The sequence below is a fragment of the Cornus florida genome, unplaced genomic scaffold (genome assembly GCF_030987335.1).
Source record: "Cornus florida cultivar Cherokee Brave unplaced genomic scaffold, ASM3098733v1 CherokeeBrave_3.0.0_Hap2_Chr02, whole genome shotgun sequence".
NCBI classification, from domain to species: domain Eukaryota; kingdom Viridiplantae; phylum Streptophyta; class Magnoliopsida; order Cornales; family Cornaceae; genus Cornus; species Cornus florida.
Genome location: NW_026775572.1, coordinates 25141356 through 25158500, shown reverse-complemented (window position 1 = coordinate 25158500; position 17145 = coordinate 25141356). Strand labels below are relative to the sequence as shown.

General features: G+C 34.3%; 3 protein-coding genes and 1 non-coding gene across 7 annotated transcripts; all 4 read left to right on the top strand.

Moving 5' to 3' along the window:
• The first annotated feature begins 733 nt into the window (after positions 1 to 733).
• On the top strand, positions 734 to 1983 carry LOC132294336 (elongation of fatty acids protein 3-like). Its single transcript, XM_059792159.1, has one exon. The coding sequence runs from the start codon at positions 862 to 864 to the stop codon at positions 1687 to 1689; it is 828 nt and encodes a 275-aa protein (XP_059648142.1). The 5' UTR covers positions 734 to 861; the 3' UTR covers positions 1690 to 1983.
• A 778-nt stretch (positions 1984 to 2761) lies between these two features.
• LOC132294339 (probable plastid-lipid-associated protein 4, chloroplastic) lies at positions 2762 to 9157 on the top strand. Its single transcript, XM_059792164.1, has 6 exons — positions 2762 to 3119; positions 4228 to 4341; positions 5303 to 5398; positions 6246 to 6320; positions 7415 to 7482; positions 8791 to 9157. The coding sequence occupies exons 1-6, from the start codon at positions 2823 to 2825 to the stop codon at positions 8861 to 8863; spliced, it is 723 nt and encodes a 240-aa protein (XP_059648147.1). The 5' UTR covers positions 2762 to 2822; the 3' UTR covers positions 8864 to 9157.
• A 755-nt stretch (positions 9158 to 9912) lies between these two features.
• LOC132294337 (probable plastid-lipid-associated protein 4, chloroplastic) lies at positions 9913 to 16323 on the top strand. 4 transcript variants are annotated; one of them, XM_059792162.1, is made up of 7 exons: positions 9914 to 10374; positions 11781 to 11894; positions 12612 to 12710; positions 13805 to 13879; positions 14738 to 14805; positions 15420 to 15529; positions 15681 to 16323. In XM_059792162.1, the coding sequence occupies exons 1-6, from the start codon at positions 10015 to 10017 to the stop codon at positions 15490 to 15492; spliced, it is 789 nt and encodes a 262-aa protein (XP_059648145.1). In that variant the 5' UTR covers positions 9914 to 10014; the 3' UTR covers positions 15493 to 15529; positions 15681 to 16323. The 4 variants fall into 4 exon arrangements, with proteins under 4 accessions (XP_059648146.1, XP_059648145.1, XP_059648144.1 ...); XM_059792161.1 differs by having other exon boundaries at positions 15633 to 16323; XM_059792160.1 differs by lacking the exon at positions 15681 to 16323 and having other exon boundaries at positions 9915 to 10374; positions 15420 to 15629.
• On the top strand, positions 16125 to 16320 carry LOC132297616 (U2 spliceosomal RNA). Its single transcript, XR_009479317.1, has one exon. It is a non-coding gene; the product is annotated as a U2 spliceosomal RNA (small nuclear RNA).
• Positions 16324 to 17145: the final 822 nt, after the last annotated feature.

Genomic DNA, 17145 nt, shown 5'->3' with positions numbered 1-17145 from the left:
AATGCCTAGATTTCATGAGAACAATTTAGGGTTTTACAAAAAAATGAGTTAAACAAAGATAGAAGTCACCATTTTCTTTCTGAGGTTAAGCATGCTTGTCAATATAGAAGTTTAATAAATTTAGAGAAGTGCAACAGAAATTTAGAGAATCTCAAAATTCTGCTGAGAATCGATTAAAAAAGAAAAAAAATTAGAGAATTTCAATCATACATGGCCCATTTGGTATAATCGTTGAAGCCTTCAAAAGAAAAAAGAAATGAAGCATTTTTCAATAACTTTTCCTTTCAATTCCATCAATCCAAACGAAGCCAAAGAGTAATACTAATATCGTGAATCTCACCATCAAAACTTTTCCAGCATAGGAAGGGTTATCATTCACACGGGTATTCTACCGGACTTAGCGGCGCACACAGCTTGTGTGGGTGTTGTTACCGGACTTAGAGGCACACGTAGCTTGTGGGATGAATTATAAAAATAAAAAAATTAACCTTTTCTTAAACTGTTGTTTTATTGTCAATGTTGAAAATTTTCAAAAATAAATAAACTAAATGGCCCTTGATGACACAAAAATAATTGACTGTCAGAGTTATTTTGAATTATATTATATGAATTTCTTTAAAAAAATAAAGAAGGATTGATCATTTGTGATGTTATTATAGAAGTATTTATATACTAATGTGTGTATACATATATAAGGATATATAAGAGGATTTTGGACCGTTGGAATAATTCAGTGGTGGTAGCACACCCACATCGATTATACAAAAAAATTTGAATGCATCACCCTATCTTGGAGACTTGGTGGAAGACAAAAAAAAAACTCTCTCCCCTCTCTCTCTACGGCGGCGCGTGTCGAACACGATGGACTTCATCTCCTCCAATCTCCACTACTGGTTAGTCGACCACCCAACAATAACCCACTTCGAGTGGTCCCCAGGCAACACTTGGGGCTCCTCCCCAACCTTCCTAGCCCTCACCATCCTCACCTATCTCTCTCTAACTCTCTCTCTATACCACCTCCACCTCCCTCCTCTCCCACCCACACTCCTCCGCCTCATCTCCGCCGCCCACAACCTCCTCATCCTCCTCCTTTCCCTCATCATGGCCGTCGGCGGCTCCCTCTCCACCCTCTCCCAAATGCCTCACCACCGTTGGATCTTCTGCTTCCCCCGCAACCAAACACCCCCCAGTGGGCCCATCTTCTTCTGGGCCTACGTCTTCTACCTCTCCAAAATCGTCGAATTCGTCGACACCCTCCTGATCATCCTGGGTGGGAGCATCAGACGGCTCTCCTTCCTCCACGTGTACCACCACGCGGTGGTGGTGGTGATGTGTTATTTTTGGCTGTCTACTTCGCAGTCCCTGTTCCCCGTGGCGCTCGTTACCAATGCCTCGGTTCACACGCTAATGTACGCCTACTATCTATTGTGCGCCATGGGGAGGCGTCCGTGGTGGAAGAGGTTGGTGACAGACTGTCAGATTGGGCAGTTCGTGTTTAGCTTTGCGGTGTCGGGTTTGATGCTGTACTACCATTTCACCGGATTAGGGTGCTCCGGGATGTGGGGTTGGTGCTTCAATGCGGCTTTCAACGCTTCGCTTTTGGCGCTTTTCATTGACTTTCATACTAAGAACTATGCTAGGAGGAAGAGGAGGAAGGATGATCATGACGATGAGGATAAACGGTCTTGATTTGATGATTTTTATTTTTTAGTCTTAATCCGAGGGTGGAGATTGAATATTCTGATTGGAGTGGCAACAACTTAAGAAGATGATGTAATTTGTAGCATTGTTGGTTGGACTCGTTTGGGATTTTGTATCCTTTTGTCTCTCTCCTTTTTTTTTTTTCAAAAAATAAGGGCATACGCCCACTTTGCACCTTTTAATTTTGGGAGATTAATTATTGGACGATGATGTTGTTTTTAAGGGCACAAATAGTGTGAAAATAACGCATACACCCAATTTGACTTTTTATTTTCTTGTTTATCAGTCTTATTTTTAATTATTTAATTTTTTTATTGTTATAATTATTTATTTTTTAATAACTAAAGTCCTATATACTCACAATTTTACCCTTTTACCTGGGAAGCTACGAGGCTCCACGGGATATTTTTTTGACAGAAAGTCCAACTCGTGTATACGAGGGAGATCTTCACAATTCACTTGGTAAAAGTTCCTTTGATGTTCTCTTATGAAAAGTTTAAATTTCTGACTTCAAATTGTTACATATTTTATTTTGAAAAAAAAAAAAATTGGCTTTCCATTCTATTCACTGCAACATGTGAAAAACATTATTTTGTCTCGATAACAATAACCTCTTATTTAAGTATACATGAGGTTGGGATTGTAATTGGATGACTAATAATTCTCCATAAATTTGAGTTTTCAGCTTCAATTCTTACTTAAGAAACCGACATGTGGAAGGTCAGAATATTTTTTCACAATTCGGTAATAAATATTGAAATTATGTAAACAAATAAAAAATATTGAGTATACTAAGTGCACACTGTGTATTGAACTTATCTAAAAAGTAAGTCATAGGTAGTTATAGACATGTATGATGCACATACTGCTCAAATATCCAATACTATCATGTAGGCAAGAACTTTTAATTTCAATTTTTAGAGAATACTTTCAATTTTGAAACAATCACAATAAAATAATCCTACCATTTTACCCTCATATTAACCACTTTGTCAACCAACTCTAATACCAAATGGTAACATGTCACACACCTCAACAAACACCTCACTCCGGCAAGTATTCCTGTATGATAACATGTCACACACCCCACTCGGAAACAAACACCTCAACACTCCATTTCCATGGCCTTATCTTCTCACACTGCACACACAATCCTCACCACACACTCATCACTCCCCAAACTCCTCCATTCTCAATCCTCACTCACCGCCTTCTCTTTCCCTGCAACCAAACCCACCACCCACAACCTCTCCACCACCTCCTCTCCTGATAAATGGAGAACCCATGTTTCTTTCTTTCCCACTTTCTTGAAAAAGCCCAAAGATGCCAAACCCATTAAAGAAGAGCTTCTTGAGGCCATCGAGCCGCTCGATCGCGGTGCCGATGCCACTCCTGAAGACCAACAAAGAATTGATCAGGTTGGGTTTCTTGTTTAACACTTGCTCCTTTAATTTCAGCTCTTTTTTTCTTGAATATTTGTTATCTTTTTGTCATTGTAAATTGGAATACAAGACTTTCCCATTTTGTTGTAATTTATGTTGTTCTTTCCTTTGTTGGGTTGTGAAGAAAACCTACGAAAATCTAATTTTGTGTCTTGTGTTATTTGTATTGGCTTAAATAAAAAGGGAATGCAAAAATTGGTGTTTTTACTTAGTTGGTGGGCTGTGATTCCAATCAATCAAAATTCAAAATTTAGGACCGTAAATTATTAATTCCTTGCACTTGTTTTGATTGACAAGAAGATAAGAACCCTAGGTTGATACGTATACTTTTTCATTATTGAGGCAAAATGTGGTCTCCAGGACTTACTCTTACTATCCAGAGCTTTTTTTTACTGGGTTTTGTTTACTTGAAATGAGGATAAGGTTGCTCCATCGTGACCTAGAGGTCATGGGTTCGAAACTGGAAACAACCTTTCTATGGCGAGGCTGCGAACATATGACCCTTCCCAGACCCCTCAATGGCGGGAGCCCCTTGCACTATGCTGGCCCTTTTTCTTTTTATTTTTTCACTTTACATGAAAAGAGAGACATTACCACCCCACCCCCCCCCCCCCCCCCCCCCCCCCCCCCCCCCCTCCTCTTTAGCCTTCCACATTTTAAGTGCATTGTTTTGAGCAGCTATTTACTAAGCAAGCTTCTCAAAGTTCTAATGCATGTTTTGCTCTCTGTTGATTCTCAAGTTATATATTAGAAATTTTCCTTTTGATACTTTGTTCAAATTATATAATTTCATTGAATTCATGGTGTCCTTTTATCTTTCACATTCTTGAGGGCGCTATCGTTCTGTGGTATCAACTTCTAAATCTTGGCTGGTAGGTATGGATTTTCTGCTAGATTACCAATTACCATAAATAATAACCTTTGTTGTGAAGATCATGGTACTTGTTTTGTTGTTTCCATGATCTTAAAAAAAAAAACTGTATAATAAGTTGTCATTTGAAATGAGATGAAGTGGCATTGATTCCTGATATATATTTAATTTTCGATCTTTTTTTTTTTTTTCTTTGGAATAATCTTTTATTAGATTGCTCGCAAACTTGAAGCAGTGAATCCAACAAAAGAGCCCCTCAAATCTAACTTACTGGATGGAAAATGGGAACTTATATACACAACTTCAAGCTCAATTTTGCAGACACAGGTAAAGTGATATAATTTTTCATCTGTTTCCTTTTCATGGATATTTCATATCTTTTCAGAATACTGATGTCTTTCAAAATATGTGATGCTGTACATTAATATTATTGAATTGGAGTGCATTGTTAAATTTGTTTGTATTTGCTTAATATGATCCTATCTTGCATCTTTCTTTTACATGTTACAAAATGTAAGGGGAAATGAATGTGCATCAACATAGAAACAGTAAATTAAACAGTCCATTAATTGGAAGCTTAATGTGCATTGGGACCAAAAAAAAAAGCTTAATGTGCACAAACCTCTTGTGTGTGCACTGTCAATGAACATTGGTTAAATACGTTTTTTGTTTATTGATGTTAATAAGAACTCCATTAAGACAAGGAGAAAATTTCACAATCTAGTGTATATACAGGGAAAGCAGATTTATGAACACCAAGCAAACTAATATGAGAAGGTTCTGCATTTAGAAGAAAAGAAGGGAGCAAAGAAAGTTTAAAAATTAAGCCTGACGGGATGAAATTTGAACGAGGTTCTGCATTGTAATCTCTAACTGATATAAAATGCCAACCTAGAATTGAATAGAAAATAGAGCAAAAAATATTTATGACAAAATTCAAGTGAAAACAGTTATTGGATATTAGAAACTACAATACAAACTCTAATATCATTGATCTTAACTGACCTTGACTATGTCGTGTAAAAGGGCAGACTGAACAGGGTGGAAGCTAAACATCTATTATAAATGTATCGGTTGAATTACTGTGTTTATGTTATCTCCAGGTATTTGCTTGAGTTAAAGTTTCTCCTTGCTTTCAATTTCTTCTTATGTTCTTGTGGGCCTTATTAGATGCTTTAATATTTCCTGTAATGTTGTCAGATCAATTTGTTAATATTTACAATAGGACATTTCCCCTTTTTTCTTCTTGCTCTTATAATTTGAAACTACTCACAAATTAATGTTACAGAGACCAAAAATTCTTAGATCAAGAACAAATTACCAAGCAATCAACGTGGACACACTTAGGGCCCAGAATATGGAATCGTGGCCGTTCTTCAACCAGGTAATTTGATTAACTCTTATATTAGGTGTTGTTTAACTTATGGTACAAAATATTATAGGGGTTCGAGCCTCATTAACTTCTTTCAACACAATTTACAATTCAAGTATACTGCATTCCCCTCATCGTGCACCTCGATCAGGTGTTGGTGCTTCAGCCCAGTTAACCTATGAAATACTGTTTCACAAACCATCCCCAGTCATATATATATATATACATCTCCGGTCATTTTACCTGTCCTTGTTATTTGTTCTATAAATAAGCTCTTTTCTTATCTAATTTGTATCACCGGGAAAAATGTTGTTTCAATGTCATTGTTTATGGAGTCGAATCCTATTTTGAATTTTTGATCTTTCCAACCAGTATATCTGCTTAAAAACAAGATTAATTTTATGGAAGCATGGATAGTAAAAAGGTAAAAATCAACATAGAAAGAAGGTGTTTTAGAGGTTCCATGGTTGTTCTTAGTTGATTACAGCATCCATGCCTGAGTACTGGACCATACCATTCCTCGATGGTCCAAGATGACAAAACCATATGGGTGATATAGCCTGGTTCTCGTAACAATTCCTGTGTGATTTTTCATACTATGTCACTCCAGGGTCATCCATACCATGGACTAGGGAGTTTGGTCATCTATCTATTTATAGCAAGCATATGAACTGAAGTTAATATACTTTTCTGGCTCTAGAAGTTCTGCATGTCAAGCTGGACTAGGCAGTTATCTAAAGCTATTTACTATATAAAGTAAATAATTTCTGTTTGTATCATGAGATTTTGAAATCATTCTTCTACATTGATATGCATTGCACCAGCATATTCTTGTTAATCTCACTTCAATCTTCTCTAGGTAACAGCAGATCTAACTCCTTTGAATGCAAAAAAGGTGGCTGTGAAATTTGACTTCTTCAAAATTGCAGGCTTGGTAAGTGATGTTGTTTACCTTATTCTGAAGGGGTGAGTTCAGTATTGAAAGTGAAGCACATTACGTTAGGCTCCCTTTAATAAAGAGATCATCGATTGAATTTTTTTTTTTATTTTTTTATTTTTTTTACGAGAAATGAGGGTACAGCTTGTATTGTATTATTTTCTCTCTCTCTCTCTCTCTCTCTATATATATATATATATATATATGTATGTATGTATATATATAGGTTGTGCCCCTTTGGTGCCTTTTAGTGGAAGTTTATCAATCAGATAAGAGCACAGAACATATTGCTTGGATGGTTATAAAATGTTATTGCACTCAGAGTTGGTTTGGTTTGGTATCATCATTTTAAGTGCAAATTTTTAATTTTTTTTCAAATTTCAACTCTTGATTAGGTTCATGACATTTTAAATTCTTCCATGCAAAATGCTTGTGCTCCCTAGACACTGAATTCACCTCTTTCTGAATATTGGGGATTGTAGAATCTTTTTTGAAAAAAAATAAAAAAATGACTTGATTTAAAGCATTTTTTTAATTCATCACATTCAATGCCCCTTAATTAATTATTTGGTACTATCTCAATTGTTTATTCTTCATGTACTCGAACCAGACGGAAGGTTAACATAAAAATCATCCTTCGCATATAATGATCTGTTTTCATTCAAGTTATACAATGGAAGTTTATGCTTAGATAGTTTTACTTCATAACATTCTTCTAAGATGATTTATTTAAATGAGGACGTTCAGATGGAAGAAGAGATGAAATAAAAATGAATTAATTAATGTTGGGGTTACCATTATCCTTTTTGTAGTGACTAATCTTGTATGTGTTCCTAAGAAAATGAATGAAAGAATTTCACTCCTTGTGAAGGATTTCTCATCCTTCTGTTTTGTTTCTCTTTATCTTTTGTACTGCATGTTGTTCATACTTCATAGTAAAGATGAAAAGAGGTACCTGTGAAGCTTCTATATTCCAAATTGTGCATTCTTGTGACACATGCCTTAAAAAATCTAACATATTTGCACATTTTACTAAATTCTCTATTATTAATTTTTTTGACATACGTGATTGATGTCACTGTGGTGTACAGATTCCTATTAAAGCACCTGGAAGAGCACGAGGTGAACTGGAAATAACTTATTTGGATGAAGAGTTGCGGTGAGTTTTTGTATTGAGTTTACCATTATATACCAAACATTCCTTTAGAGTTCGTAATGAGAATGACATATCAATGTAGGTAGGTGAAACAGCCATCCATTGGCTTTAGGCCTCATTGAAACACTTTATATGTAGTTCTTTTATAACACCAACTCTTACATAAGAACCAAAAAATATCATAAAAAGAAATAAAACAAACTTTTATTATTAGAATCACCTGCTGAGAGATAGATAGGGGATCAAAGATGCATCATAGATACATTTTATGGAAGGTCTACTGAGAAGACGCCTCTCATGGAATATATGATTTGGATTAAAAGAAGTTGTTGGGAACCTTCCGTCCCCAATTTCTTTCCATGGGTTGAATATATGATTGTTTAAATACCAATTAGGATCAATCAACGATCTTATGATCCAAAAATACTGAATAGCTGCTATGAGTTCAGAATCCTTTTGGAATTTTCTACGGGATTGAGCCAGGGTCAGTTTGAAGGAACCCCGATATTCTGAGAACAGTTTGTGTTGAAGAAACTTGATAGTTCTAAGGTGTGTTGCGCTAGTTAAGTTCTTAATTCGAAGTCATGCAAATGAGTCAAATGAGCTTTCCCTTGCTCAATTGATAAACCGCATCATGCTTGATTTGTCTTTTGAGCCCGACTTCGTTCCTGAAAGTACTTTTCTAAGTTTCTGTTCTCTGATTGCCATGATAAAAGATGGGAACTAACTATCATAATCATTACTGATTTCATGACTTAGATGACAGTGGTCATTAGTCTATCAATCTTATTATCCATAAAAAGATTTATAATGTCAACTCGTAAGTAGTAAGACATGTTGTTAGTAGAATTACATGCTTGGATTTCTGTATCCAAAGAGGGAAAGAAGAAAAGAAGAAGAAGAAAAGAAGGAAAGGAAGTAAAAGAACTTGAACATCTTCATCTTGCTTGCCAATAAACTCACAGTGTCTCAAAGTTCTGATTCTCATGCCTTTTCTTTGTGTTTGCACCAACCATTTTAATGTTCCATTTTCTATATATGTGCCTTTTCAGTCCCCTGTTGCATATGTAGTTTTCTTTATTAGCCTATTGGTTAAGGTTCATAAGCAAATAATCATAATTTAGATTTATCTTAAATGCATATTAATATCAATATCAAGGCTAAAGCTTGTTCATGCTTGTACTGTATTTACTAGTTGACAAAAAAATGGTTAGTTAATCACTAAATAAAAGAGAGTTTTGCTATTTAAAATTGCTTTGTTACTATGAACCGTGTTATACTTAAAAGTATGATTGTTTTGTCTTTTGACAGGGTATCAAGAGGTGACAAAGGGAACTTATTCATCTTGAAAATGATTGATCCATCTTACCGAGTTCCCGTCTGAATTTGGAATAACATTGCAGCACTTCAAGCGTCTGGAAGGGATGATGGATCAACTTCCCAACTTCTGCTCAAGCACTTTGGCTCACATGTACTATATAAGAACTACATACTATGACACAAAGTTCTTTTTTGATAGACAACATTAGATAATGGGGTTTGAACTCTATTTTCTCCTGTGGAGTTAATTCCAAGTTATTACTGTGTAAAGAATAGGGTAATGGTATAAGTTGCATTAATTGCAGTCACATTTTTATATTGTAATAAGAATTATAAAAAAATTGTTTTTCATGTTAAATATTATTAGGAACAATCCTCTATCTCTCTTCCCCCAGTTTTTAATGTTTAAGATTTAGCTGTGGTACATCATTTAGACAGGATGAAACATTACACCAGCAGGAACTAGTGCCACAAGGGTAGTGAAAAACTTGTTTGGTGAGCTTGGGTATTTTAAGAGCTAGTTATAACTTTTCTAGGGCAATTGGGTCAGAGATTGTTACCCAGCCCAAACCAATCCATTAAACGAACTCGTGACCAAGTAAGCTAATTGCCCTGTGTACGTGGGATGGAGAATTGCATATATTTCATCATAAATTATAAGGGTAAAAAGCTCAACACTATCATCATCGACAAAAAATAAAAAAATAAAAACTTAATTTATATATGGAAATTTTGACAATGAACTTCATATTATGGCAACTCCGATTCAAGTGGCTACCTCTGGGTAAATTTTTTTGAGTGACAGTTCATCTTTCATCAAAATCCATTTATACGACAAATTAACAATAAAATGGACATTATTAAGGGAAAATATGAATTCCATGAGTAACAATCAAATTATTGATGTTCGTCAAAGTTGTAAATTGCAACTTTTTGATAAATAAGAGGTTTCTTAAAATTAGTTAAAGAAAACGAATATTATTTAATAATTTTTTATTTTTATGTTTTGATATTCCTATTTAATTATAAAAATAAGAAGTTATTGAATCTAAATGTGCACCGAGTAGAATTTGGGTTAAATATAGCAAGAGATATTAGTGGCGGGAAGTTAACTAGAAATGATGGAAGATAACAACCCCCAACACTATCCACTGTCAACCAAAATAAACAAAATCAACAAAAACTAAGATTTGAAATCAGATCAGTCATCATCAAATGGCTCTCTCTTCTTGTTGTGTTACTCTGTCAAACGACAATATCAATAATACCTTTTTCAAATCATCAACCCATCATATCTTCAATTCTCACACTTCAGCAACTATCATCACATCAAACCCACTTCTCTCATTTCCAAGAAAACCCCAATCAACCACCACCCGGATCGAATACATCCCCAACAACAAACCCTTTGAAGTTTCTGGTCATCAGAGGTGGAGAACTAGGGTTTCGTTCTTTCCTTCCTTTTTGACGAAAGGCAAAGATAGTGAGAGCCTCAAGGAGGAGCTCTTCGAGGCCATAGCTCCCCTCGACCGCGGCGCCGAGGCCACTACTGAAGATCAAGAACGGGTCGATCAGGTGATTTTATGTTTTACCCCAATTTATATATATGTGTGTGTGTGTGTGTGGTTAAGGTTTCAGAAAGAACCCAGAAATTAATAAAAGTGAAAAATCACAATGCATGTCAGAAATCATCTATTCAAATTTTTTATTTTTAATTTTCAACTCATGTGGGAATTTTCTAATTTTTTATGGGAATTGTTTGTGATATTCAGGATATTTTTAGGATATAAAAGTTGTGTGGAATTTTGGTAATTTAACAGGATTAATATTTTGTTGTTGTCTTAAGGTTCATAGAGTTGGTTTGAGGCATTCCATCTGTCCCTATGCTTTCACATTTATATTCTAATAAAAATCCTTATTTTTTTGTGATTTTGCAAAGTTCTATACCATTACCATTTTATGTTTTGAAAGCATTTCACCACTTCATTTCATCATCAAGGTTTCTTCGATAGTGGCCATTTCTTTCTGCTTTTGTTACTCTTCTATACATTTGGCCATCTGCATATGAGCATATCATTAGTTTTGTTTATAAAATTGTATTTTTCTGTTTTATATGTTATTTGAGAAAATAAGTTATTAATTTAACTCCTTTATAAGCTTCCCACTCTCTTGTTCTCCCTTCAAATATATATCTAATACAGTTAAGTAAAACTTGAGCTTAGGTTCTGTCTAGTAGCCTTGCAATGTTTGCATGCTAATTTGTTAACTCTACTTGTCTGAAAGAAGTCTGCTGGACTCCTACTTAAGGGTCACTAGATGTTTTTTCCCCCACTTCTGAGGCCTTTTTTTTTTCTTTTCTTTTTTTCTTTCTTTCTTTCTTTCTTTTTTTTTTTAATTTTTTAATTTATATATTTTATAAGATCACATATGGTTCCAACTCTAAGACAGCCTTCCTTGTACCATTCATTTCTCCATTTCCATATCGCTCTTATACCACCTCTATAGTGTAAAACAGAAGCCTCCTACAAAAGGTTCCTACTTTTTAGGTATTACTTGATTTAGTTCATCTATACTTTTTCAAATTGTTGTGTTACCTATTCCTAACTAAACCGTACAAACTCAAGTTCATTTGCCATACTTCATTTAGTACAGTTATGATAATTACTTGCTTGCCCCAATGTCGAAGAACAGTTTCAACTTCTTTCATGATTCTTTTTCTACAATTTTTTTTCTTTTTAATTTAAGTGTTTGTCTTCAAGTCCCATTAGATATATTTACTGTCAACTCATGTCTCCGTGTGATGGAAATGCATAACCATGTGCATACTATTTGTGCCGTTGTGAATAAATAAAAAAGGGATATTGTTTGGTTACAATGAGAAAAGAAGGTATCTCATACTTTTTTCATTAATCTACATGTCCTAGGTTAGAGTTAGAATTTCTATCTTGACATTTCTGGATTTTTTCTTTTTTCTTGTTTAGATTGCACGTAAACTTGAAGCAATGAATAAAACAAAGGAGCCACTGAAGTCTAATTTGCTGAATGGAAAGTGGGAACTTCTATATACAACATCTACATCAATTCTTCAAACCCAGGTATGACCAAGTTAGTAATCTACTCCACCAGTGGCCATATTTGTTATCAAAATTTACATCATTATGTGCCTTGAAGGCCTCTAAGAAATGAAACCTACTAAGAAAGTCCTCCTATCTTTTATCTTGAGGTGATCATCTATACACTTGTGGCAAATAGTTTTTTGTCGCTTCAAGCATTCTTTTTCAGGGCTTGCACCTATTACAACCCATTTGTAGTCGAATTTTTCAACCTCTGGAATTACAGATTTACAGGTACGAGGTAACAGAAGGGTTTTACTGTTTGAATAAAAGGGTTTTTGACCTCTTTTATCTGAATACTGACTAAGAAGAATGCAGATAAAGTTTGGTTTTTAATCTGTATGCATCTGGAATTAAATGAAAAATAATTTTTCTCTTTATAGGATGTTTTACTCATTTCTCCCTCATATAGTTGTTAGATTTAATGATGTCTGTCTAATGTGTTTATCAGACTATTTTCTTGTTTAGATTAGATATTTGTTTGCCCTGAACCCTCTTTTATTTAAGGAATTATCTCTTTTATCTGCATTTAGTCTTGTATTATTTTTTTGATGCAGACAACTAGAGTTGACTATTTCCAATCCAATGCATTCTTTTAATTTTTTTTGTTTGTTTGTTTGTTTGTTTGTTTGTTTGTATGATCACTATTTCTTTCTAAATTTGTTCATGAACCTTTCTTCCTGCTACAAATTTTGACAGAGGCCCAAATTCTTTAGGGCAAACGGAAAAATCTACCAAGCAATTAATTTGGATACTTTAAGGGCTCAGAACATGGAAACTTGGCCATTTTTCAATCAGGTATTCTTTTTGCTTACCATCTCATTTCCTTCTTTCTTATTTCTAATTCATTAACTTCAGTTCCAGTTCTTAAGTTCATGATTTTCAGCAAATAAGTAAACTGAATGTTGACTAGCATCTAGTTGGTCAAGTTCAAGTGTTCACATGCAGCATTCAAACAACATTTGTGTACTTTGGTGTCATTTGATCGCTGTAGAGTTTGGCCTTTTAATTGTTTGTCAGTTTCTAGATAAATCATTCACCTAATACAATTGGTGTCCATAATATAGTTATAATAAATCAAACTTAATCAGAAATCTAGACTAAGAATTCTTCGTCTGTACTAGCATGCATTTTTTGCCATCCCACATGCATGAAATGTAAAAATAATAATAATAAAAAAGGAAAACAATTTTAGGCCGGAGTTGTTTCTTTGGTGCGACACTTTTTCAACTCCTAGAAAGCGTGTGTTGATGGTTCATCCCCATTGTTAAAGTCTTGAGCTAACATGGTTTCTGGTATGTGATAATTGATAAAAGACTGTTTGAATGGTTGATTTTAGTATTAAAAATGTGTATCATTTTGGTCTTATGAAATACATTTCCCCTCAAGGATATAAATCTTTACTAGCATTCAGGACACTGCGATGTTGTTAATAGAGGTTCTATGTTATTTTGAAACAGTTTTATGGAGGCTAGTTGCTTTTCAATAAGCTTTATATGATTGAAAATACATGTTTTAGTGTCTGTTATTTGGTACCTAAAATGGAAATGAACACCAACTGAATAGGACAGCATCAACATACAAGACCAATGCTGCTTTGTGCATGCTACTTTAGCTTTTTGTTTGGCCGACCTTATTCATTTGGGTTAAAGGCAAGGATGATGATAATGACACTGTAGCTCCTTGTTGAAATAGGTTCTAGTTCAGAGTAGTTACACCAAGGTTTTATTAGTTGATCCTGACTCCTGAGGCTAATCTCATATTGTAAGAATTTGGTGGTTGTAATTTACTATCTGTGGTGAATATCGGTGCCGATTTTCCTCGGTTATTATAAACTTGTAATGGTTTTAAGCTTGTCCGTCAAGTTTGAAGCCACTCTCCAATATTTGCAGGCCACTGCTAATTTAGTACCTCTAAATGCGAGAAGGGTGGCTGTTAAATTCGATGCTTTCAAAATTGCTGGTGTGGTAAGTGAAATTCTGCTTTTTCTGTAAAGATTTTAATTTTATTCAGATAGTCACATCATGTATGTTTAGTTAAGAAAATTCCTTCATGAGATCTAAATTATATGATGAAACAATAGAATTACAATCAATTTTGTTGGCTGGTACACAACTGTTACATCTTTACAATCTTAATCATAATAGCATATACAACTCATATTTTATAGTTTGCTCATAATTCTTCAAACAAGCTCTACGAACATTTCTGTTGCTTTGGTAGGAGGATTATAATAGCACTGTATAACAAGGGGAAAAAATACAGTGTAACTTTTATTCCTTCGATTCTTTGACAAACAAAATTTTTTTTTTTTTTTTTTTTTTTTTTGGGATGATACATAATTTTTTGGATTTCTAAATGACCTGAGTTCATGTGGTTACTTATGGACAAGCACTAGAGTTACATCTACTCCCCTCCACACTTTTGTCAGCTTTGGATTTCTGTCTTTAAAAAAATCCTTAATTGAACCATGTCATTGAAAATCTACAATTTCAAAAACAAATCGTACTTGCAGTTTCTCATAAAATCATCAACAAAATTTAAGATTTTCTTGTTTCAACTTTTTTTTGGGTAAGGATTTTATTGTTTCAACTTGTCCAAGTGTAACTTTCCAAAAAAAAAAAAAAACTTGTCCAAGTGTAATTGTTTGGAGCAAGGTATTTTCTTCTTCTTTGTCATCATCATTGCTGTTGCTCTTATTCTTACCATCATCATCATTAGTAGTCTACTACTAAAGAAGAGCATCTCCTAACACCTTTTGTTGCTGCCACTTTTTTTAAAACAAAGTCAAACTTGTTTAAACAGTTCATTTTAATGGTTCTCAGATACCTATAAAGGCACGTGGCAGTGGTCGTGGTCAACTAGAAATCACGTACTTGGATGAGGAGTTACGGTAAAGATTCTCAAAGCTTATTGTCACAAAACTGTGAATTTGAGATTGCCTTGGATTCTCAATTATGGGGTGTTGACCCCATGAAAAAAGGTTGTGGAGGATATTGTGGCAACTTTTAATGAATTTTACATCAAAGTAGGTTTGATTTAATTAGTAAAATTTATCACCAGCTTTTGAATTAAAGTGGTATCTCCTAATATTCCCAGAAGGAGAAGCTCCGTGTTCAAATCACATTAAGCCAAGGCGGGCTTATACTACCTCTAAAAAAATTATAATAACAACAATATGACAATCATAAATACAATTGTCCTTCGTTCCTTGAGTTCAACAGTATGTATAATATATTTTTCATGGTTAATTATATACTCATATGTTGAGAAAACCTCATATGTTGAGTTCCAATGTCAATATTGGTCTCTCTGTTGTCGGGCTGCCTTATTATCCCACGGAATCAGCTCCAATTGTTTTACAGTGCCTTATTATAGCAAAAAGTTATACAGTGGAACTTTTATTCCTTTTGTTTCTTTGACATGCCTTTGAATTTAAAAGCATCAATTTCATTTGTTTTGACCTTATCTTGTATCTATGTTAAATCGCTGAGTCAATGTTTGCAGGATATCAAGAGGCAACGAGGGAAACCTGTTCATCTTAAGAATGGTAGATCCATCCTACAGAGTTCCTCTTTAATGTAGCGGTTGCGAGAACTTGCAGTTGAATTGTGAAGGTACTTATCAATTTATAGATCAAATTTTGTTGTATATGTAGAATATGTGGATGTACCTTATCATACATTTTTAAAGCATAATCAATATGCATTTTTGTCACAGGCTTGAAAAGCTTCCATAATTTAAATTGATGAATAATCTTTCTTCCAGAAATCTGTCTGTCTCTCTCCCTCGGTGATTGTAAGCATGCTAAACCAGACTATCTGTATCCAAATTTATCAAGAAATAGATACGACTCCTTTAGAACTGTCTTCCATTCCTCCTACCAACTGGAACATAAGCTTAGAAATTTATGTCATCCCCAAGTTATATAACTTGAGGAAGGAGGGAAATAGATGGTACAAGTCTTGCTGCCCAGGGCTTAAGAAGATGAAAGAGAAAATATGCATTTTGAAGCTGCTTTGAATTATATATATATACACACGTCTATCTACAAAGTCAACTTCAAAGGATGAGAATACTGCAAAGGATGAAAGTTAGAGAGAGAGCTTGTGCCTTGGGATTTATTTTTGGTTTCATCCCACATCGACAAAGAGAGGGAAAGAGGAGTGAATAGTTGTCTTATAAAACAAGCGGCTCAAGAGAATTCAAAGCATACCTTTCTCGGCCTTTTGGCTAAGATCAAGTGTAGTATCTGTTCTTATCAGTTTAATATCTGGTACGTGGGCCAATGGCTCACCCAATATTAAATTTATTTTTTCAGGGGAAGGGTCCACCACAGTAGCTTGCTATTGGGGCCTTTAAGTGTCGCCCATGTGTTGCACCATAGCATGGGCCTGGCGCACCCCTCCAAGCCCAGTTCAAATTTTAACTTTTGTTCTTTCACACAAATTAATTGATATTTTAAATCTATTCAGATAATATGTTTCTTTCTTTTAATAAAAAAAAAATTATTTCTTACACTGTAAACTACAGAAAAAGTCATAAAATTGGAATATATAAATATAATAAAAGTTGAAACCAAAAGCTCCTTGGAAATTCATCTCCCCCTCTGTGATTTGGAAATTGAATCTTGTATGAAGCGGATGTGTCTATAAGTGTGATTTTGTTACATGAACTTAATGGTGACTTTTCATACGTATGTAATAACTTATCATAAAAATGTTAATTTGGTATACAAGAATATATTTTTTATTTGATATAGTTGAAAGATGAAAGGGTCAAAACATGTGTACGATGTTTTGTGAGTCGAGTAGAAACACAATATGCGCAATTCTTTTAATAAATTATTTAAAACCTGACACAATACTGCTTGACACGTTTAATTAAAATTTTATAAAATTATTATGACACATTTATCAAACAAATTTAGTTAAACGAATCATTTATAACATGATCACGACACGGTTAGTCAAACAAGTTGAGAGGTCAAACACGAACACGATGTATTTAATTTTCATTATATTAGTTTGAATCAACATAATTACAACCCAAATATTACAATTTAAACCAAACTCAAAGTAACACAATTACAATCCAAATACGTTTATTGTGTCATGTGTCGTATTGAAAATTGTCATCCTACCTAAGCCCCTTTGTTTCTTGCCCCTCTAACAAAGATGTTCCACCCAAAGTTTCAACTTTTGTATACACATCTCAGTGGAAGACATTAAAA